A 24,748-nucleotide genomic window follows, 5' to 3' on the forward strand; every position below is an offset into this window, starting at 1 on the left:
CAAAACATCACTTTCTGTGTGACTGATTAAACAAAATACAAGTCATGAGTACAACTTTCATATGTGGCAGCCATATTGAATTAAAACTTAACTCAGGAATCTCAGCTGTTCCAAGCTGGGATTAATATTCTCTGGGAGTAATCTTCCCAATCCAGAGTTCAGAGGTTGCAGCTCTAGAACAAATTATAAAGACTGAGATGTTTTTTGTTTTTTTTTAATCTGAGCACCTTATAATTAAAACAAACACACCGCTAGGAGTCATAACCAGAGTCTACCATTTATTACACATATTACATTCTTAAATAAAAATGCTCCACTTAACAGTTCTTGCATAGATATCTTACAATACCAATTTAGAAAAGAATTATGAAACAGACCGGTAACAAAAATAAATTTTCTTCTTCCTTAATAAAGAACATTACCATACTAACATCATATAATACAAATAATATTTTAAACACTTTGTACAGCAAAAAATTGCAAGTAAAACAAACAAATTAGAAATAAGAGAAACCGAACAGAGGTGGCGGTGACGGGAGTGGGATGTAGGGTGAAGGTTTATGATTATGATGTTGATATGAACCATATGAGTCAAGGAGCCCCTGTTGGTCAGCCGAACGGATACGCTTGTACTTTTTAAAATTTCTTTTACGTTAATTTATGATGAAAATGTAATTGTGATCACTTAATAGATTTAAAAAAAAAAAAGCACTTTGAAAAATGACAACATCGAACTAGTGGTAATACATGGTGGAAGCCATGATTGGCTCATTATTCTTTTAGTTTTGTTTTGTTGCTAAGCCAGAAGGAACATTTTAATTATTCTGAGAAATATTTAGCAACGTCTTGTTAGAACCCAGCAGCTTTTAACCTTACATGCTACAAATTACAGCTGAAAGTAACCAGATCTTAAAGTATTTATCCATTTGTTTGTGACCTTTAAGAGTTAAAAACTTACGCCAGTCAGTATTTCAAGGACATTTAGTAGAAATAAATAAATAATAATAATAATTAAAAAAAACCATAGCTGATTTTGAGGATGTTTTAAAATGTATGTCCACAATTACCAATAGCATTAGGATCAAAACTGTGTTTGGACATTCTTTGGTTTTTTTTACAATGTTTACTGACTTTCACATTACAATATTATATGCAGAAGAAACTTCCTTATACATCGTTAAATTGCAAAGCAAGTTGGCCTTTGTACTCTGTCGTAAAGAAGTATTTGTCCCTTTCCAGAAAGCTTCAGGCTTACATTAGTTAACAAACTACTTTTATTAATAGACAAATATTACCAGAGGGAATACAGAAAGCAGTTTTCAAATGATGGTCTCAATTATTAAGAAACATTTGCCTTTTTTTAAATAGATGATTTTAAACCATACTGGTCCAGACCCAAAACCTTTAAATGTGGCTGAACTGAAACAATTCTCAAAAAAAAGAGGCTAAAATTCCTCCAGTGCCATGTAAGACTGTTTCTGAGTTATTACAGAAATTTAAGGGCAGTTGTAGACACCACCAGTGGCAAAACCACTTTTTTGGGGCAATTACTTTTTGTCATATTGACATGTTTTGTTTTTGTTCTTTTGTTTTACCCTGTTAAAGGAAAGAATCATCTGCAAACTCTTTGATATTAAAATTTGTCTAAAAAAATGAAATCTGCTAAGGGACAAATACTTTTCACAGGAAACAACTTTAGTACAGAAGAAGCTGACCAAGACATGTTTCATTTCAACATTTCTGAAACAAGATCATGAAAGCGGTTACGTCCAAAACACTTTCAGCCCAACTACAATAAAGAGATCGATCTGGTCGGTGAACAAAAATCTCCAATAGTGTATTGCTTGATAAAATGTCAGACAGTTTTGATACCAAACCTATTTAGAAGCAGAACGTAAGAGGAAGTTTTCTAGGCGAGAAAAAGGAGAGAGGTAAAAACTAGAGAGCGAGCACCTACAGGGAGCAGGAGAGTGGATAAAAGATTGATAGATTGCACTGTAAAGATCTGCTGTCGATGCAGAAAACCTTTCGCGGTCCAACCAAAGAGCATAGCTCAAGAGAAAACTCCTCCAGAACATGCTGGGCCGCAGAGGGCTCCGATTGTTGAGGTTTGGGTCAGGAAGGTTCAGGGTGGGTAAGGTGAAACGTACAAAAAAATAATAAAGTGAGTGGGTTAAAATGCGTGAATCTCTTATATACCAACACGTCAAGCATGAACAAACACAATAGTTAGAGAAGGAGTCACTTGGATGGCACTGATACCAAGAAAATCAACCAAGTCACAGCAGGACTGAAAGTCAGCGTGGTACAACGGACCCCCCCAGGGTAACGGTGAAGAAAAGGGGCCTTTCACTGGACCACAGTCCGATCTGTCCAGACCAGCAGAAAACGGTCCTTGGTGGCAAAGTGCATCCTGGCTGTGTGTTAAATGTTAAGTGGATATCGGACAGAGTGCTCAAACAGACTAGGCTAGCAGTGTGCGCACAAGTAGAGTGCAAGAGCTAAGTATGATCACGTAGTGCAATGGTTGCAAAAACTAAAGCAGATCTAGAGAAATGTCTCAGACGGTGTGGCGTCACGACGTCGATCGTTTCGCACAGAGAAAGAAGTCTGCGCGAGAGATCGTAGGCTATTTACAAAAAGCTGCCAGAAGTAACAATGTCTCTTCAGGACAAGGTGGAGGGAAGCCGTGGAAACAAACGTTTGGTTTCGCAGAGGAGTCTTCTACCTGGGTCCAGAAGGGATCACCAAAGGCCATAGTTTAGAAATGTCTGCTCCCAAATGGCTGCTGCTTTTTTTTTTTGCCAAGTTTTGCCAACTTTATTTGTCAGCATATCGTAAACACAGATTAGAAAGGTGTTCGGACAAATGATGAAACAGTTCTGTTATGTACAGCTAAATCTATGGTTTTATGGATGCATTTTTTTCTTTTTCTTTTTTTTTTTTAAGCATTTCACTGCCAAAACGAGCGGCTTTCTTCTCTGCAAGAAACAAATAAAGAGGAAACTGTTTCCACTTAACTGAGATTATTTGAACAAATTGTGATCCTTCATCAATTTCCACCCAAACTAAATAAATACATAAATAACCAAATAAAATAACACCTTACCTTGACCATAAAATAATGAGATGATGAGCTAACTAGTAGTTTAAATGGTTAGCAAGACTGGTAACAAGATGGTTGTTTGCTTAGCTTGGTATTTAGTGAGTTGAAGACATTCTTCTGTACCCATAAGCATTTTAAAAACATTGCTTGTCACGATAATACCGCCATCATTAATTACGTCTGATAATCTGAGATTGCGGCAGAGGTACCACAATCCTTAAAGATACAAACTGACTTACTGTCAATTGGTTATTTTCCATCATGTAGTAATGGGTAGGCTCACGTTACATGTGCTAGTTTGGGTGTCTTAATGCTATAAGCACAGTGTATAATGAAACATAATCTAAAAACGTTTAATAATTCTCAAACGAAACTGAAAGGCAGCAAAATGTGAAACGTAATGCAAAGTTTGAAGTGTGTCGTCTGCATGTGTGTAAATGAGTTGAAAAGTACAACAGAACTGCTTCAGGAATGTCCAACACACCACATTAGATGTTAGTTCAATTTTCCAAAAGGTGTGCCCAGTAAAGTGGGGGCGTACACAAAGATAACCTTTTAAAATTCAGATTAATAAAGTTCATCTGTATCCAAGCTGAAATGATCAAAAAATATCTGTCTTCAGATATGGTTAGCTCTGAAATAATCACATTACCAAGTGTCTGAGTGGGATAATCCCACAATCAGATTAACTTCCAGAGTAAATGTCAACTTCCATTGACCTTTATCGACCCATGAGAGTAGTGAACTTTGACCTGTGATGATTATATAACATTAAGGCCGACGCTTTCGACTCAAAGCCCGCGTTTAATTTGGAACGACTTGACCAAGCAGTATTCCTAAGCGGTTATGTGGAACTACAGCTACCTCCCTCTGCCGGCGCCTCCGTAACACCATGAACACCTTATTTTACATTATGAGCAACGAGTTCGGCTCCGGGTTCCAGCAGACTGGGAACGTTGCGGAGCATGGAGAGTCGGTAATTAAGATCTACCGGGATGGTCGCGTAAGGAAAAAAAAACAAAAAAACAATCCCTTTCCTTCCACCTTCCATCTGTCTCTCGTTTTCTGCATCCCTGCCTCGTGGATCTTTCTACTACATCTACTACATTCACAGCAGTTCACTTGCAAATATGCAAATCTTTGGGCAAAACGTGTAAAGTGTGCATTCAGCATTCCTGCAGCTGACGGCGCAGTGGACAACTGCTGCGGACGGGAAGGGAAGAGGTGCGGTGAGGATGGAGGGACGGATGGAAACAAACTGGAATGGCACTTTAGTTGTTAAAGCAGGTGGAGGGTTTGGTGGTGGGGGGGCGAGGATCGACCAGCTGGTGGGAATTTGCAGAGAAAGCGACATTTATTGAAATGTATTCAGCAAGATAAGGCAGGTTATGAAGTGATGTTAATATTAATATGCAAAACCAGTTTTTCTTTTTCCATTTAAGCTTAGATCCTTTTATTTTATTTTATTTTTTTACAAGTCTCACTACTATGTTCTGGTTCTCTGTTCAACGGTTCCAGATCAGATCTATCCACTAGCTGTGGACGGCTGGCACCCGTGTGACTCAAGGTCCCCCCTCGTATTTTCTTCCTTTTTTTTTAATTCTTCTACTCATACTACTCCGTTTCCCTGTGACCCAGAGCTATCTCATTAGCTCAGCCGCTAGAAGAGCTGGGAGTCGCAATGCTAATCAGAGCTGCGCGCGGTGGCAGCTAGCCGGCCCGGATGAGCCTGCGAGACGACAGGGGACCCGGAGCTACACAGTGACAGGAAACCCGCTCTGACAGGCTGAAAGACAGGAAGGGGGACCAAATGCGAAGCTGCATCTGAAGTGACTCTAAAATCTGTCAAATGTTGGAGTCGGGGTTGGGGGGGAAAGAAATTTGTTTCAGGAAGAGAGTTTATTTGCTTACGGTTTGACAGAGCTGCAGTTTCAACTGGAGCATTAGGGAAAAATAGTGGCGTAACCTGAAAGATAACGAAATGTGAAATTGATTTCGGCTAAATCGTGCCGAGAATGGGGTTTTACCGCGTTTCAAATCGAAAAGGTCCCGCAAGGTGCATGACATGTCCTTGGATTTTTCTATTATTCCTCTGATTCAATGAGTGCCGTGGGATATATTGATGAGTGAATAAATTAAGAGCCAGAGCAAAAACCCTAAGAAGTATATGAAACATTTTTTTTGGGGGGGAGGGGGGGATTAAAAAACAATAATAATAACTCCAACTGTCTCATATTGTCTCCCCCAACATGGTTGCACACTAGGAAAGCGGTACTGTTATGCTCACAGTACGGATAACGGGGTTGAAACGAAACAAAAACACACAACATTCAAGCCATCAAAAGTCACAAAAGTGCAACGATCCCCATTCGTCATGATTGTATTCCCTCATGTGGGACAGTTTCCATTCGCATCTCTATGCAAAATGAAAAAGGAAGGAAACATCAACATAGATTTTGTGTTGAAATCCAAAACATGAGCTGCTTTTTCAGGCGGTCGTAATAAAATATTTGCACCCTCTGTCCGATCCAATCTGCTTCAACACGTTACGTTGTTGTTGGGTTTTTTTTATGCGATGATTATATTTGAGTTCACGGCTTGGGCCCCGTTTTGTTACATTCGAATTCAACGGATTTGAACTTTTGTACAAACTGTTTCTGCATTTTTGGCATTTTCGCAATGCACAGACACAAAATCTTGCCAAGTATTTCTGTTCATATTTCCAGTGAAAATATCTTGGAACACTTGAAATAAGACAAAATGAACTTACAAATAACTTTTCAGCAGATATAAGAGCTTGTTTTAGATCGATAATTCCTAAATATTGATGAAGTACTCGTTCCCATGGCAGATTATTTCACCCTATAACTAGTCCTTTTTCATCAATATTAAGGAATTATTGACTTAAAACAAGCTTGCTGAAAAGTTACTTGCAAGTTAGTTTTGTATTATTTCATGTGTTTTAAGATTCACTTTAGAAACTAGACCAAACATACTTGGTAAATTTTTGTGTTTTTGCTCTGCGTTAAGGAACCGACGCTGTGCAGTGCGCTTTCATGACGTCGTTCCCTTCGGTTTTGAACCAGATAGTCTACTATTTAGGTCCTAAAGAACCGAAAAAGGGTGCACTTACTTTATACCCTGACTGCATCACATAGACAGGAAGAGTTAGTAGAGAAAGCTGCCGTTAGATACACAGGACTCGTACGGAGGCGGCGCCCCGCTGGTCTCCTCTGACCGGAGAGACTCTGCCCATGGCTGAAGGGCAGTTCCACGCTGGAGGTTTTTGGTATCGATTGTTCAAAGCTGCACCGTAAATATACCCCCCACCCTTTACCCCGCCTACCTTCCCTCCACCCTTCAGGGGGCTTTTTTTTTTTTTCCCCCACCGTTTCACCTAATGAATGCTGGCAAGGCCAACTGGCACAAGGACTGGGCATGCTGGGAGTCGAAATCCTCCCCCACCCCGACCAGCTTCAGGAACCTGCACCCTCACCCAGCTGCACCAGCGAGCGTTGGACTGTTTGCATGTGCTATGGGGCATGTAGGTGTTGGTGGGCGGATGGAGCAGCCGCGAGAGCGTTGGCGTTGAAAGCCCCTGGATCGCGAGGCTCGTGTTGTTTTTTTTTTTTTGTTTTTTTTCTTCCCTGCAACCACTGAGCAAAGAAAGTCGGCATTCAGAGATGCACAATCCTGATATTTTATGAAGGTTTTTAATGTCGTTTGCATTCGGGTCGCGTAAACGACAGCACGAGCGTGGCTCTGAAAACCCAGCAGGTGATCCGACAGACGGAGGAGAGACTTCCCGGTGAAGCAACAAATTTCTAGGTATTTCTGTGAACGTTGGTTAAAAATTCATAAACGAACGACGGCAAGCGATTCTGCATAATTTAGGAAGCGACGTCAAAGGGGATCTGCTCGGATTTTTTGTTGACAAGTTGAATTTTGTTATTTGGAATAATTCCACCAAATTCTGTGCATTGACAAAAAAAAAAAAAAAGCATCATTTTCAAGGCATTGAAAACTCTAAGGAGAGAGTTCAGGGGTTCTGTTGATAGATTATGAGGACTTAATATCTTACCCGAAAATATAAATCTTTCATTTAGTGCAAATCTAAACTAGGTGGTGACCAAGGTGGACTTTTATCATCTCAAAACCAACTCTGGACTGAAAAATGACATATCAGTCTATGCAACTGTAGAAATATTTAAATCATCCTTTTAAATACACAGAATGTGATGATTGTTGACAGGAAATGGAGGCGGTGGTGTTGCACCACCTTGGCGATTGGATTGGTTTTAAAACAGAAAAGGTTCAATTTGATCTTGTTCCCTCTGGGACTGGCTTACAGCGTCCAGCCCTGAGACCAGCTAATCTGGATTTATTCTAAATGAAGCTGTGTACTGCAGGCAGCTCCTCATAGTCTTCTAACAAAAGCTTGCTTTAAAAATTACACACAGCCCCTTTCAAAAGCTTTGTTTCTGAGCTTTTTAAACACTCGTAGAACTAGCCAAACGCACTCCGAGTGGGGAGAGCTGTAAGGTTTGGGTTTTAAGTTTCTAAATGAATGCTGCTCAACTTCCTTTGTCGGATCGAACCTGCATTTGGGAATTCAGACGCCGACGATTTCAGATTTACAACTGAAGTTTCTGGAGACTTTCCCAAGAAACCACATTTTATAGAAGCAGCTAGCTGAAAAAGTTTTTTTTTTTTTTTTTTTTTTTTGGCGATTTTACAATTTTATCTGCTTCAGCTGTTTTAACGTTTAGTCGCCCCCACTTCCCCACCTGCCAATTACAAAAAACACCGACCGTCGCCAACGACGACACAGCCCGCGTCCTGCAGTACAAGAACCGATTAAACACGAGGCGCAGACTGCAGCGAGGGTTTCCGTGGGTGACTGTTGGAGCTGAGAACAAGCCGATTTCTCACTTCAAAAGGATTTGGGATTGTTACCTCCAGCCGAGAGCTAAGATACTCTTCCACCAAACAACAGTTGCTAAATTCCTACTGTGAAAAAAGATTTGGGAACAGAACATGTAATTCCACGAAGAGTGTGCGTCTGTCTGTGTTCATGAGCCGCGGTGTGTATGTGTGTGTGTGTTTGCAATAAAGCCTGCCATGCTGCGTTTTGTTTTCCAACTCTCTTCATTAGCTTAATAATTATTTTTCTATTTCTTATTAGTCTTATCTTGAGAGGCGCCAGGAGCGTAGGAACTGCAAAATGTGTGTGTGTGTGTGTGTGTGTGTGTGTGTTGACGGAGTACGTGTGCTTGTTCTGTATGCAAAGTGTAAAGAGAGAGAAAGAGCTGTTTTTTGTGTTGTATTTTTAACAGTCTTTTATAATTTTTTTTCCCATTGTGTTTCATTTTTTTTTCTTTCTTATTTTAAGCTGTAGAAATAAAAGCACAGATAACATAAAAAAAAAGGAAGTAAGTGCAGTTAATGGATACAAAACAGGCGAAATCGCCGGGGTCCGTGTGACCAGTTCTGTCCAAAACCAACATGCGAACGTCAAAGCTGGCATCTTCAGTCCCGTGTGTGGAAAAAAAAAGAAAAGAAGAAGCAAAGAGCAAGAAGCAGCTCTCTGAGCCCCAGTTCTTGCCCTGCGGTGCTGCCAGGAAGATGGCTCCTCTGAGTTGGTGGAAACGCACACGGATGACTTTCAGAATAAAAGAAGAGACTCATGAATAACAAAAAAAGAGTTTGCCAGTTTGTAAGTGTGTGAGTCCTCCCTCTTAAGACTGCGGGAGGTCATCCTGGGGTTTGCTGTTGTGTTTTTGAGCTGCGTTGGGTTGCGGGGCAGAAAGAGCGCCAGAGAAAAGAAAATGAAGACCTCTCTGCTTTTCGCTTTTATTTCAGTCCAAATAAAACGCAGATCCTTTACTCTGAGCTGATTCAGTTTTTTTCTTTCACCCCATCCATTGGCTGCTCACACAGTCTGCAGAGTCAGTGCACACGGGAATAAAAAAAAAGACCAACAACGCTCTCCTTCGCTTCCCACACATTCTGTTGAAGTCACCTTAGACATCCAGTCTTTCCTCTAACATTTCAGTGAGCTCTAAGAAGTTTTCTCCAAGAGAGAAGAGCGCAAAAGTGTCTTACTTTTATCATTTTTTTTCCTTTTTCCAAGATTATGTATAACAATAAGAAGGATTATTGTTCTTCAAAGTAGAAAAAAACGGGAAGAAAGTGTCGCTGCGCATTTCTGTCGGATGGCCTGCGGAGGCGGCAGGCGTCTCGGCGAAGGTCGAGAGATGCAAACTCCCTTTTTTTTTTTTTTTTTTTTTTCCATTTTGGAGGAGAGCCTGAGAGCTACAGCAGCATCTGCTGACCGATTTCCCACGAACGCCCCAAAACGCCCCGTCGGGCGAGAGGAGGGGGGGGTTAGTGGTGGAGAGGGGCGTCGATTGTCAGTCTCGATCCGCATGGCGTCTCTCCCCGCAGACGTCGCGTCGTTGTTTTTTTTCCCACGTAGATTACAGAAGCTGAGTGCGGCGGATGATATTTCCTCATGTGTTTCATGTAGGAAAAAAAAAACAATTTCAAAAAACGGCAAGAAAAATCGTTGAGTATTCGAAAGCACTGACTAAGTGAATATTGAAGAGTTTCCCAACCGCGCTGGACTGCTTCCTCACCAAAAAGACTCACTAATGTAAACGGCTTGAATACATAGAAACAAAGTAAGGCGGCGGAGTGTTTCGTCGAGCAACTCAAGCACGGTTTGGCAGTGTCCAAGACCCGCGGGCTGCGCGAGAGCAGCCAGGGTTCACCGGGATGGTGCAATAGAAGATGGATGTGCGAAGTGTGTACTACTGCAAAATGTGAATGTGTAATATTAAAGAAAAACAACAATCTAGCTACTCCTCGTCTCCTCCTTTTTCCCCTCTTCTCCGATGGAGATCCTCGAAACAACCGTTGAGGGTCTTTGCTCTTTAACTGTTCGTAGCTTCTCCGGCCATTCCTCTCTCCTGCCACTACTCCTCCTCTTCATCCTCATCCTCCACCAGTCGTCTTCCTCGTCCACTTCTCTCCTTTTCCGACCCTCAGATGTGCCTCTTCATGTGCAGGGCCAGGTGGTCCGATCGAGAGAAACACCTGCGGAGCAAAGCAGAGAAACGGTGTGAGACAGCAAATCCGGGAAGTTAGGCGGCAGCAGGAACAAAAAAAAAAAAAAAAAAAACCCAGCATCCGAAGGGAAGGCAGCAACAATTATAACACTGATTTGCATAAAACTACCAGTATATTAGGCCTGGAAGTCTGCTGATCAATGCCAAAATCTGGATTTGTTGACTCTAACTACGCCGCATGCCAGACCCCTTTAACACCCACCGGCTCTGCGTACTTTTAGAGACATTTCCATAATCCAGTGTTTCGTCAACTTCCCACTGGAAGCATGTAATATGCTGGACGTAGCCCACACTTCCAGCTCGCAGAACACCCGTATCTTATCTCTGGATTAGTGAAAAATGCTCTCAGGGTGTTGAGACGGTGGGCGTCTCCTGGCCTGATCACAGATCCTCTTCTTACTCCCTTTTAGTCACCAGAATCCAGCCAGTCTAGAAACCATCCAAACTGTCAGCAACTTCTTTGACAATGCTGTCTTCAAGTAATTTGGACTAAGAAAATTTTATCATTGTAATAAACAGAAAATCCCCAGCATGACTATGATTTTGAGGCACTATGATGTATGATGTGTTTGTTTTCTATGTAACACAATAAGACATGCTTGTATATGCGGGGGTCAGGAACCACAACTGCTTTGATACCATTTTCACATGACGTAGTAGTAATTGAACGGCTATAATGCAACAACATCAAACTTTAAATTCTAAATGAATATGTTAACATTGGAACTGGAAGACATTTTAAATATCCAAAATAAATAAACAAAACAACAAACAATAAAACAATAATGATGGACAACTTTGCCTTCAAAAACAGGCTAGTTGAGACCAAAGCACCAGACCGAAGACTTTTGGTAGAAAGAGGGAGAAAAAAAGAGAAAAACAATAAATCAAGCATATGGATATTATTGAGCCCGTTTTAATTTATCGTGTGATTAATTGATTTATTGCTCACGGTGACAGGCCTATCAATACACACTGTGGAAACCATTTTGGTTATATCTACAGATATATGTCTTAGACACAGGGTTGATTTTAAACGGTATGAATAATTTTGAGCTTATTTAGCCATGAGACAAAGTCGTCCTATACTTAAGCAAAATGAATCAACAGAATAAATTTCTGTTGATTCATTCTTTATATCCATCTTTAACGTGAAAGACGGATGATTTTGTTCAGCGGTAGCAGTGCTGCACTTAGTAATGTGTTGATTGGTTAGTTAATAAATAAATGAATAGCACATTGCTCCCTCATGATGTGCCAGAGAGCCTTTGGAGTAAAAACAAATAAAACAGCCATCAAACAAATGAATTAGCTTTCATCAAGACTTTTAGGAGGTCTGCCGATGTCAATGAAAATGATCAAACGGTATAAAAAAAGTAAAAGCACTGCATTTCCAGACAGGCATATAACTGATGGCCAAAAAGCGAAATGCTGCACTCCATTCTTACTCAAGAGCCGCTTCGGAGCCAGTCGAGGATGATTCTTATTGAAACGAAGATGACAAATGCATCTGGAGCTAAAACCAGGCCGGCAACCAGAGTAAAAACAAAAAACAAAAACCCAGCCAAATCTGTGACACAAACAAGTGCACAGATGATAGTCCCGTCATTTCAAAACGGCCGCATTAAAGCCGACCCGCTTCGATGTCGTGCGCGAGCTGTGCCAAGATCTAACGATGAGTAAAAGTCCAATTCCACTTCACTGATTTCCTAAACATGCCTCCGTCATGGCCGCAAATCACAGCCAGACCCTCCACGGCTCCTCCAGCTCAGAGGGAAATACAACTGCAGAGACTAATTAGATATGTAGAGTGAACATGGAGGCTAAAACCGCTGCTCTCCGAGGCTGGACCATTTAACACGCTGCAGCTGATGACATAAAACCAGGTGCTGACGATTTTATTTGGAAAAAAATAAAATAAATCCACAAGCAGTTTGGTTTTACAACGTGCGCTTTATGGGTTGTGCGAATATTAAAAGTTGAAGGCCGTCTATAATATTCAAGCGGAGCGATTTTACTAAAGGAGAAGAGGAACGGGTGAGAAATTAGAAATTCAATTTGCCAGAGGCTAAATTCATTATTAATTAGTCGATCCTACTCTTTGTCTTTTTTTTTTAGCGCACTTTGCTTGTTGTTCAATCCAGATATGAGTAGAGACACAGATAAATACTCAAAAGGAAAATTAACAGCTTAAAGGCCGACTCTGCGGTGAACAATGCGCAGCATGTTAGCTTTCGGATTCCGCGAGCAGCCTCGATTAAAAGCCCGGCACCACCGGGTGTCGGTTCTTACCGAGCCGCTCTGAACGTACAAGCAAGCTGGGATCATTAAGGAGAGGTTCTCCCTCCACATTCAACGGAAAGCAAGTCAGTTTAAAGCAACAGCCTGTGTTTTGATGCAACTAAAGGTTTGCTTACAGTGGAATCAAAATCAAAAACACCTACAAGATGCCGTATTTTCCGCGCACCATACTATAAGCCGCACCTACAATTTTTTTGGAAAAAAAAAAAGAAAAAATGGAAACGTGCATATGTAAGCCGCACCAGGCTATTAGCCGAAAGTATCTCCGCCGCTCAGTTTTCCATAAGGACACAGCAGAGGGCTGCATCCTTAATAAATCTGCTATTAAGGACACAGTCCTGCATGTGCAGCGGCTCTATTTCCCTTCTGTACTACCAGATTGATAGCCTTCAACTTAAAAACTGTATATTTTTCTTCGTGTTGTTTCCATGATGAGGGGGTATGAGTTTGAAGAAATTTCTCTGTTGTGCCTGCTGCTAGCATGTGCTTGTTCTAAATGAAAATTAGCATTTTTTTTTTTCTTTGATTTCCAATTTTGACTTCCAATGATTCACTTCCTGCTAAAGCGCCCCCTGGTGGTTGAAGAAAAATCCACAGAAAAGCCGCACCGGGCTACAAAGCCGCATGGTTCAAAGCGTGGGGAAATGTAGCGGTTTATAGTCCGAAACATACAGTATATTTAATAAAAATTCAACACTTAATCAACTGCTAAACATAAAACCAAATGAAAGTTTGTGTTGTTTATTGAGTTTTGAGTTACTGAAGAATCTGTCTTTTTATGTATTTTTATGTAATTTAGCTTAAGTGTGAAGATAAATTTCTAAAAGATGGTATCATCTAACATATAAACTTCAGTTGCATCCTATTCTTCATCTGGTAGATATAATGTGATGTTATTGCAACCATAGCAGCTTCAACTCTTCAGCGAAGACTTTCCCCAAGGTTTAGATGTGAAGCGTTCTCCCAGAAGTGCAGGTGAGAGGTTGTTTAAATTACAAAATGTGCTAGCATTAGCCACAAAGGCTAGTTCTCATCTGTGGTCGGACCAAGAGATCTTCATCGCGGTCTCTCCTCTGATTCATCACTAAAGTGTTCTGTCAGGTTGAGATCCACACCAAACGTGCACATTCGTGTTCTTATGCACCCGGTGCAGTCGTGTTGGATCAACATGACTGTGCACATCCACACTGTTGCCTCAAAGTTGCGAGGATAAGTCATCCAAAATCTCTTGGGATGTTGAAGAACTAAGTGTTTCTTCTTAAACAACAGTCAAAACCTTATGCTTGAAATGTGCCGTTCTAACTGCCAAACCCAGATACATCCACTGAACTGGCAGATGAAGACGCATAATTCATCACTCCAGAGATCCACATGGAGTCCAGTGGTGACATGCTTTACACACTGCATCCAACACTTTGCTCTGTACTCTGAGATGTACAATTGGATGCATCTATTTTCCCAAAGGCAAGTCCAGGAAACTCTCAGCAAGCTGTTATAAATCCAAACTTATGGTCGCATAAAGTCTGGAAGCACATGCTGTTGCTAATGTATCTGCAGTAAGTTCACAACATCTGCTTATTATACAGCTCAGCATCTGCTGACCTGCTCTGTGATTTAGCTTAGACCAGTAGAAAACCAGGGATGTTGGCTTATGAGGTAGAGAGAAGTCGGATTCCACTGTGAATATTAATGAATATTAAGGTGACTTGGCTATTAATGTAGGCATGATATAAGCATTTTAGAGGGGGTCTCACATTGGCTGGGTTCCCTAACCCAGGGTTTCCCCCCAGAGTATTACAAGCCTGGCGGGCCACCAGGCTTTACTTGAGCCCCCACCAGGCTAAGCATTGCTTATTTATTTAAGTCTTTTTAAAATGTTTGCATTTCTTTTGATTTTATAGTTGGTGTTCAGGTATTACTCTTCCAATCTTTCAATAACACATAACTATCAAGTGATATTTTCAAATTTCCTGTCAACTTTAAACATTTTTCAACTCAAAAACACGACAAGCTGCTGGACGAACGAATGCCCTGGCACCCAACCACTGGACTTAGCGATTTTTCTGGGGGAAACTAGGGGCCCATTGTAAATGTAATCCATGCATGCTTTTTCTTCCTGTTTTTATCCTTCTGGTTGACCACTTGGCACCGTCACAAACATCTAAACAATTAAAACCAGGCGACATTATGTCCAATCCTTTTAGGCAACCAAAACAACAATAACAACCTTTGAATGTGTGCAGCAACAGCATAAATTTCCAGATTTCCAGCAACCCGAGATTGTGCCAGAACACCGATTAGTCGCCGCTGACTGGATCGCAGCTACAATGCAAGTTTGAGGATGCCAAAAACAAAAAAGTAGAATTTATTTTACCAAGTGAGTATACCAGCACAACAAGGGCAAACGTCTTTTTTTTTTCTCTCTGGTCTTTTGTTTTTTATTATTATTGTTTTTGCTGTTTTAGCAATGGCAGCAGGTTCTAGGGATCGGCTGAAACCACATGGCGCAGACAGAACGCGGCTGGACGCGTTGAGGCCTTACAGTAAACAATGAGCGCATTTACAGCTGAACTCTGCTCTCTGTTGTCTCAGGGTCTACTGTTTCCCAGCCAGCCATGTGGTACCTACTGTAACACCTTCACCGATCTCTCTGCATGCATCTGTGTGTGTGTGTGTGTGTGTGTGTGTGTGTGTGTGTGTGGCTAGACAGATGGTCATGCCAGTTACTGTGTCACTGTTGGAAAGAGGGGGGCGTAGCGGCTACTCCAGCTGGTAACCTCCCACTCTCAATCTCCTGAAACACACACAGATTTCTTTCTTTGCTTCCTTTCTTCATCTTGGCTCTCTTTTTTTCTTTCTTCTTTTTCGTTTTTTGTTCTCCCTCCACCCCATCACTCCTCCTTGCTGCTCCACGGAAACATCAGGGGGTCTTTGCTTGATTAGTCAGAATTAATAACATACTTGTGTGTGTGCGTGTGTGGGCGTGTGTGTGTGTGTGTGTGTGTGTGTGTGTGTCCTCTGGGGAAATACTGTCAGACTGAACATTTTATCAAATATTAACTTCTCTGGCTGCCACTTTTTGCTATTCTCATGGTAATATTTGCTGGACTCCTCCCACCGCAGATGTACTTTAGCATTTGTGTGAATTATGCGAAACTCTTGACTCTATTAAGCATATTTTAATGTATTTTTGGAATTTAAGCACAGAAAAAAAAAAACTTATGAGGCTGCCTTTTTGATATTATTATGAGAACATGAGACAATTACACCAGAAAGCTTCACTTTGATGTTGCGTAAAATAGACAAAAATGTTTACTATCAGATGAGCATCCACAACAAAAAAAAACTTCCTGGAAAATCTAAGGAGATGAATTTACGTCACAGAGCGAAAAACAAAAATATTCTGAGTTTTTTCTCTGAATTTTGAGGGGGGATTAAAAAAAGTCAGCCGTAATCTGTGCTAATCTGTCTCTTCTCATCCACATTGAAAGGAATCAGCTGAGGTGGCTGGAGAATTTGACAAAGATCCCTCCTGAGTGCATTTCTCTGCAGATTGTCGCTCGGGCTTCCAAATGAACCCGATGACTCGATGACCTGACCTGGCTTAATCTGCATGCAGGTGAATTCATCTCCGAGTAGAAATGCTGGGATGTTTCAGTTCAGAGAACAGCAGAAGCGTTTTTAGAACCTTTACATTTTGAAGATGAATGACTTCAATGTGTGAAGAAAATAAAAGAATAAATTATCGATTAAAGCCTAAATCTATGACATCAAACAAGCTGTTTTTGCCACAGTTGTAAATCTGTGTGTATATATTAATTTATGCAATGCAACATGACTTTGCATTTCTTATTTTTTCCCTTTTCTCTTTTGCAAACAGGATCTAATGCAGCCCCAGCTCCCAGCCTGGATTAGACGCTTCCAGCAGGTTTCTTTGGGGGTTTACGTGTTAAACCAAAACTAGAGGGAACCCACAACAGCCAATTACACTCTCTCTCTCTCGGGTGAAAGTTGGTGTGTGTGAAATAAATTGGAAGGTAGGGGAGGCACACACACACGCACACACACGGAGTGGGAGTGCATGTTCAAGTGGAGCTGGCATCTGGTGCCACTCAATTAGCTGCGACCTGCTTGCCAATAGCCTGAATCCATTTAACAAGGGCATGAGTAAGCACACATGGATACAAACACACACACACACACACACACACACACACACGCACACACACACACACACACACACACACACACACACACACACACACACACACACACACACACACCTCCAACCTTGAGGAGCAAAAACTAAAACAGTGACAATGTGACTCAGAAATACAGCTCCGGCTTTCAGTCTTTCAGTTTGTCTTTGGTTCAAAAAAAAAAAAAAAAAAAAAAAAAAAAAGAAAGAAACACACATCCTCTCGTCTGCTTCGGCTTTGTTTTCCTTCAAACTGGACCGGACACGAGTCGGTGCAACAAACAAATTGATTCAGGATCGATTGGGAAAGCACAGCCTCAAAAGCCAATACATCTGCAGTCAATTTCCGTGTGCAAACCTGCCTCCCGCCCACATCTTCATTTCTCTCCCTTTCGAAATATAAATCCGCTAAGAACTAAGTTAATTTAGAGTAATAGCATTCCTTATCATTAAATTGACTACACCATGAGCTGTAGTGTTGAATATTTATCACTCTTCAAGATAAAAATCTCCCCTCCGAGCTGCTCCTTCGCAGCTGCTAAAGGCGCACAGCCTCTCTTAAGGAAACGTTCACAATTCAAAACGACTAATTTGCAATATTTTGTTTATTATTTTAAAAAAAAAAAAAAAAAAAACTTGATCTCTCTTGTGTGCAAGAAACAAAAAGGGGAGAAGAAATTTGTTATGGATCATTACAATCCCCGAGCGCCACATGTGACGCCTGTAGATTGAGGCTGGATGAAAAATGTTGTTTTATTTATCATTTGTCAAAGAAGCTGTCTGATTCCCTGCTGCTTTGAATGCATTAAAAACCAATGTTCAGAGGCAGCGTCGACAGAGAGAAAGGCTGTCGTACAGCGATACGACAGCAAACTGCTCCCATCCTTCTTCCGCTATAACAAACAGAGATGAAGTAAAATGAGAAACTTAATTTGGAGGCTTATTTGAGCTACTTCAAATGTCAGCTTGAACATGTTTTGTTGCAAGTTAAGTGATGTGGCTTTTTAATTGGCGGAGACCTGCTGCAAAACGAGAGGAAATGGATGATGCCGTTTCTAAAAACGCATGCAGACAACGTTCCCCCCCCCGACCCCAACGCAAACCAAACATAATTGCGATTCGGAGAAAACAAAACGTAGAAATGGTTTAAGGGTTGTTTTTTTTATTCTAAATAAAATCTTGATGATCAAGTAAAGGCTGAAATTTGACCACATACTTTGGTTGGAGAGAAAAATTAGGTGTTAAGTTTAGGTCTGCACCATTCTAACACAGAAATATGCTTTCAATGTAGCTCTAGCTACATCTTTAAGGTCATTGTCCCACACTTTACTTCAGGGGAGAATCCCACAGCATGATGCGGCCACCACCATGTCTCACAATGGGAGTTGTTTGCTAAGGGTAATGTACAGTGTTGGTTAAAATATAGACTTTAGACCAGCAGGTTAGATTTTGATCTAAACCAACCAAATCTCCTCCTTCCATTGGTTTGTCATGTTTTTACATGGCTTGTGGTATAAAGTGGATTTGTTATGATTTTCTTTCAACATTTTTCTTGCCACTCTCTCAAAAAGTCCAGATCTGTGGAATCTATACCTAATATTTGTCCTTTTGGAAAAGTTCTCCCACCTGAGCTGTGCAGCTCTCCATCTTAGCCCCGTCTGTCAGCTTAGGGGATCTCTTGGTAATTTTATAATTGGGGAATCTGCTTTTTAATTTTTGATGACCAGCTTAACTCTTATCATTCACTGTGATTAGGGCTGCACCGATTGCAGTTTTCTGGCCGATCACCGATTTCTGATCGATTAAAAATTCTGACCTGCCGATTCCGATTTTGGCCGATGCCATTTTCTTTTGTCTAAAATGTTGCTAAATACAGCAAGAAAGCTGATGAGTTACCAACAATGAGACGACTATTGTTAACTGCAAACATACAGACCTGACTCTGGTCGAACCGAGACCTGGGTTTGTAGGCGGTCCGGAGCTCGATTAGGCATTCACACCCTCCCAAACAAACTGGACTTTTTAGACAAATGAATTGGAGTTCGATTAAAGCAGAGAAAATGGGGCTCCTTCCACTTCCCAATCAAAGTCTAATTATGTTGACCTTCACAAAAAAATCCCACTAAAATACATTAAAGTGTGAGTTTCTAAAGTGACAAAATGCAAAAAGGATATGAACACCGTCAGGAGGAAAGAAATGGGTCTCAAATTGACCCACTGTGCCTCCAGTCGCAGGATAAACATTGATCCTTGTTACCTTAAGACGTTGTACAAATGCAAACGGTGCTGTGTGCTTGGTAGTAATCTGTGCGAATGAAAGGAAGTGAGTGTTTACCTGTCGCAGTGGTTGCACTTGAATGGCTTCGCTCCGGTGTGTTTGCGGTAGTGTCGCGTCAGCTCGTCGCTGCGGGCAAAGCGCCACTCGCAGCCCTCCCATGAGCACTTATAGGGCTTCTCACCTGACAGCGAGGAAAGGGAGAAAAAGAGCAGAAGGTGTCACATTTTATTACAATTTCTACATCTAATTTCACACGTCTAAACTACTAGGTTTTTCTCCAAAAACACACACACACGCACACATGCGCACACACACACTACTACCCAGCCCAGGGGCGGCCAAGCAGAGCAGTTTTACACAACAGCCATTTTAATGAGCCAACACACTCAATTAGCTGTAAATGAAGTCTTTCAGCACTGCAGCATGTTAATTCATAATCCCAAATTCACCCTGAAATGAATCTCGTTTTGTTCCCTTTATTACCACACCTCCGCCCATCCATGCACAAGAACACACACACACACACCCAGAGGAGCAAGGCGGTAGTGGAGGGAGTGTGTGTGTGTGAGGGGGGTTGAAATGTAAATGAAGTTTCATCCTCCGGTTCACCAGATGGGAGAAGAGATGGTCTATTGTTCTCAGCCTGTAGTTATCTCACCATGATAGAAAGCCTTCCAGCTGTGTGTGTGTGTGTGTGTGTGTGTGTGTGTGTGTGTGTGTGTGTGTGTGTGTGTGTGTGTGTGTGTGTGTGTGTGTGTGTGTGTGTGTGTGTGTGTGTGTGCGCGTGCGTGTGTGTGTAGCATGAAGGAGCAGGCTGTCTTCAGATGGGACCTGATGATGCGTCTCTGTGTGAAGCATTTTCTCCTGCGTGTGCAAAGTGTTGGGTCAGATGAGGTAGCAGTTAATCTGGACTTCAACTCAGGAACTAATAACGCAAACAAAAAGTGAGGAGAAGAAATATAATTCAATTTCACTCCTGTAATTAAAAAAACAAATAATTTTTATATTAGGTATAATAATTATAGACATAGCAACATGCTGCAGCTTTTAAGAAGGTCAAAAATATTGGTACAATTTATTTTGGATTTAACTGGCTGGACAGTGATTTATCAAAAAAGAACATTGCAACACATTTGGATTAAATTAAATCAATTTAAATTGGCAAAAGTCATAATAGATAAAAATCTACTGAAAATCTACTGGGAAATTGTTTTTGAGATGTGGTTCAGCAGAATTATTAAAATAAAAAATGTAATAATAAAACAGGTCTGGACAAAAGGGATCATGCTGCAACTGGTAAATATCACTTTTGACTGCCGTCTCATTAAGATTTCAGAATAAAACTTATTTCTTTCCCAGTCTAATGCAATAGGATGTATTTACTTTAGATCAGTTGTGTAAAAGTGCAAATATTTATTTATTTATTATTAATTCACCCCTTTGATGGATCAGACTCCATTTCATATGCAGTCATTTGTTCCTTGCTCACTTGTGTTTCTTTCCTGTAAATAAACTATTTGCATACAATTACTTAAACCGTGTGTATGCATTTATCTTTTCACTGTTTCTATGCAAATGCCCCAAAAATGGCTTAAATCCTGCATAAAATTAAATTCAAACTATTTCATTATCTGATATATTATTATTAAAAAAAACTTGTATAACACTGTTTGTCTATTAATTTAGACTTTTAACTCCTTTTTCTGGGCCACTTAAACTCACAAAATGAGTCTAAATGAGTCGAAAAGCCTTATTTTCTAATGGGAGACAATTAGTAGCAGAGTATTGAAAATTACTTTAAATAGTCGGTTGTTAAAGCGGGAACAAAATGTCCTTTGGAGCCATGAATTGATGCATGGTCAGAACAAAACGGTCAGCAACTGAAAAAGTTGAGAAAATCGAAACTGTGAGAGTACAAAGAGGCAAAAGGGAAAATCACCAAGCTTGTATACAGAGATAGATAAATAAATAAACAGCTATCTTTACTTCCTCAGCAATATAAATGCAACAAAGTGTTTGTTTGACTTGTGAATGTTGAATCGATCTGAGCAACAAAGACGTAAAGATATATTCAAATATTGCATTTTTAAATCAAGGAGGAACAGGCAGATAGGTTTTCCACTTTTTCACCCACAGCTCAACTAAATGACAAACAAAAAATATTTCCCACAAATACAATACGTAAACCTGGATCACAAAATAATATTTTTAAGTCCAACAGTCCTCAACTTCCTTTAAATTCAATCGCACAGCATTACAAAACTTGACTTGCGAAAGCTGAAGACTCTTGGCTCAAATGTACTTCCATACAAAGGCTCTACATTATAGTCAAACAACAGCAAAATGACCATTTAGATGAACTATATTTGAAATATTGACCAGAAAAGAGTCATAACCTGACGGACCCTTGATGTTCCTGGCTGTGGTTCCTGTAATCGGGGCCTTAATGACTCCTAATGGGCAGTGATGTGGCAGCTTACAGTCAGTTAGCCAGATGTCCCACCAGCCCCTCTTCTCCTTTCACAGCACACATCAATCCTCTTAAGAAGACAAACATGCACACATTCACAGCTGAGTGGAGCTAATGTGGTCTGAAGCATTAGGAAACATGTTGAAAAGCCAAACATTCGCAATAAAAAAGCTTTTTGCCCACAAGTGATTCAGTTGTTAAATGGAACTGTGTTTTCTCCCCCCTCTCCTCCCACATTAAAGTCAGAATGGAAATAAAAACTGTCAGCGCACGCTAAAGGACTCTTTTCCCTGCAGAACATTAGCTTGCTCTGCAATACAAGGTGTTGTGGTGTCTGATGTTATTATCAGAGATTATAAATTAGTGACCAGTTTTTAGCCTCTAATTTTATCTGCTGATACCGACTTTAGCTAATTCTCATTTTCAGAGCTAAAATATCGGAAGATGTGAGAACAGCATTCCACCCTTCCTGCTGAGCACTTATTTATTTACATTAAGAGCAAAAGTAACATCCCACAGTGTATAAAAGAAGTGTCACTGTAAACTGGATTATTATTTTATTGTGAATCAAAGATAAAATGATAGTTGATATTTTGAACAGTTTATCATGTTGTACTAGCAGTTAGCTTGATTGGGGCAGCTAGCATCCCTAAAACTGTAGCCTGTGTTATTATATTAATGTAAACTAAAGATAAAATGATTCAGTGGTTGATCATCAGTTTATCATGTTATGCTCAAAAACATGATACAGATTGCTAAGGTAGCAATCAGCTTGATTGGGGCAGTTAGCATCCCTAAAGCGTGTGAGGATTCTGTAGCTTTAATGTAGCTCAGATTTACAAAAAGCTGCCAACATTTCCAAACTCAATATAAACTCAAATGATAAATCAGCTTTGTTGTACCGCAATCAGCCTTCCTGTTATCATTTGAAGGTCTAGCTCTCTGCTTAACTGAACCGCAGAAATATCCTATCATGTCATGTCTTAAAGTACAGTTTCTTTTAAAATAGATTCTTCCCTTTAAACCAGTGTCTCTCAACCCTGGTCCTCACCAGGGTGTGCCTCTACTCCAAAACAGCTGATTCAAATGATTGCATGACCATCAAGTACTGCAGAAGCCTGTTAATCACCCAGAGATACAATTCAGGTGTGTGGCAGAAGGGAAACACCTAAAACATGCAGGACAGGGGGGCGGTGAGGACCAGGGTTGGGAAACACTGCTTTAAACCGTTCTCTACTTCCAGCAATATCATTTAAAATCCCACACAGGAACTGAAAATCACAAACTCACTGAGCAATTCTCTCCACGCTGAAGGGTGTTGTTAGTTTGACCACGTAACTAACAACTTAAATATGGTTCATTCAACAATCAGAAAAAGGGACATTTTTGATTTTTTGACCAGCTGAACACCGGGATCTTGGCTGACCAAGCTGAAAATGGTTTCAGTCGCCACCTACATGTAGCTTAATCTCTTACTTACTATTACAGAAATAAATCAACTTTGCTGTTTCTTGTGGCAGGATTATCAGTTAAATGCCTAAAAAAATAAAGAAACAAAGTAATACTCTGAACAAACAACTCCTGTTGTTTTGTCGCAGTGGAACAAGACGTCAAAGAAACAAAGAGTGGGGGGGGAAGGAAAAAAAAAGCACCAGACCATAACCTCTTCATTTCACTGTAACAAGAAAAGGAAACTACCTGTCAACTCTGAACTGCTTTAGTAAACTGTAACGCCGATGATTCCACATTCAAACCATCAGGATAGACGACACCGACCGAAAAACTACACCTGCCCACTCTTCAGCTTTGACAGCGAGGTGATGCAACGGAGCGTAAAAGATGATGTTGAACAGGAACACCGCACTGTGAATGACTGCCCCTTTTCTTCCCTTTATTTCCCCACAGTTTGCCTGTTTCTTTGATCGGAGACGACTTTTATCCACAGATACAACACGACTGCGGTTGCTCTCGGACTAAATTATCTACGCATCACGAGCTGCACTCGCCTGGATTTCCATATTCAAATTCTCCCCGTCGTTTTCTCATGCAGTCTGTAGCCGACTTCGACAACCGGGATCTGGGCTTTTATTGCCGCCTTATTGCGCTCTTTAGGTGACAGGTGATTCCTGTGACACCGCTTTCATTTTGGCTGGTGTTATGCGAATATGGATTTTGAATAAAATATTCTGTATTATTGGGTCGTAGGGAAAGGAGCATCTAATTAGTCCCAGGTACCGCGGCGCCATCCCACTGCTGTCCGTATTTCATTATGATATGCCTCGAATATCTCAGGTGAAATCGCTTTTACAGAGACACAAAGAGTCGTGAATTGACAAAGGGAAACTCAGTTTATGTATTTTCTGTGTGGTTTACGCTGCAAAGGTATATTTAAAAGCATTTGGAGCAGGCCTGGATTGGTTTCTGGTTAATCATCCATCTTTGTGTTAATAGGTCCATTCAGATTGCTTGTAAAACTTTTCCCGCTGCTTAAAGTTCCTTTAAATAGAAAGCAGAGCAATAATCCCTGGTTAATAAAAGGCTAAGCAGCATTCCTGCTTTCCTACCTTGTATGGCCAAAAGAAGAGAAAATTCCTCAAACTTTCTGCCTTGTGCAACAAGAAACACACAGTCACCCAAAAAAGAAAGAAGAAAATGGTAATAAAAAGAAAAAGTGAATGTTACGAGAGTTATCGTGCCTCTCGGTAAAATAAACAGCCTCAGGCAGGGCGCTACCAAAGCAGGCATCAACGCTAATTAGCTAGCCAACAGGAACTCACTGCACTCCCAACATTGTTTTGCAAAAGAAGGAGAGAAAAAAAATGCATTTTTAGTTTTAGATTTTTGTCTCATCCAACATACATTAGCAGTCCATGGCTAGCTTAGCAGCATCTTTAAATCCTTAAAATTAGCTCAAAATACCAAAGTCGCTACCACCGCCGACGTTAACTGGACAAATTTGAAAAACTATTTTGGTATGGACGATTATTCAGTCTTTTATAGAATAAGACAAACGCACTATGAACAGACAACACGTCTCCCCTTCCCTAGAGTCCAGTGCCTTACATCACTGGATCTGACGCTTGGTGATGTAAGACTTTGAGTTCTTCGGTCATGGAAACCCACCGTGTGTCAACGCGCTGTTCTTGACTGAACTGCAAGGTCACATAAAGTTTAGAGGCCTGTAGCTGTTAGCTGTTAGCTTTGCAGGAAGCTAGCGACCACTTGGAGCTCAGAATCCCAGCATCCAGTTGGTGTTATTCTCATT

The 24,748-nt window shown here is 40.8% G+C and overlaps 1 protein-coding gene across 1 annotated transcript in view; it reads right to left on the reverse strand.

Moving 5' to 3' along the window:
• Positions 1-265: 265 nt before the first annotated feature.
• Positions 266-24,748, reverse strand: part of klf7b (Kruppel like factor 7b) — an 86,615-nt gene continuing 62,132 nt past the window's right edge. The window contains exons 3-4 of the mRNA XM_015001041.2: positions 19,071-19,194; positions 266-10,204 (exon numbers count right to left, since the gene is read on the reverse strand). Coding sequence (XP_014856527.1) covers positions 10,153-10,204; positions 19,071-19,194 — 176 coding nt within the window. The 3' untranslated portion in view covers positions 266-10,152. The remainder of the gene's footprint in view (positions 10,205-19,070; positions 19,195-24,748) is intronic.

The sequence above is a fragment of the Poecilia mexicana genome, unplaced genomic scaffold (genome assembly GCF_051168715.1).
Source record: "Poecilia mexicana isolate PSO_F unplaced genomic scaffold, ASM5116871v1 scaffold_2, whole genome shotgun sequence".
NCBI lineage: Eukaryota > Metazoa > Chordata > Actinopteri > Cyprinodontiformes > Poeciliidae > Poecilia > Poecilia mexicana.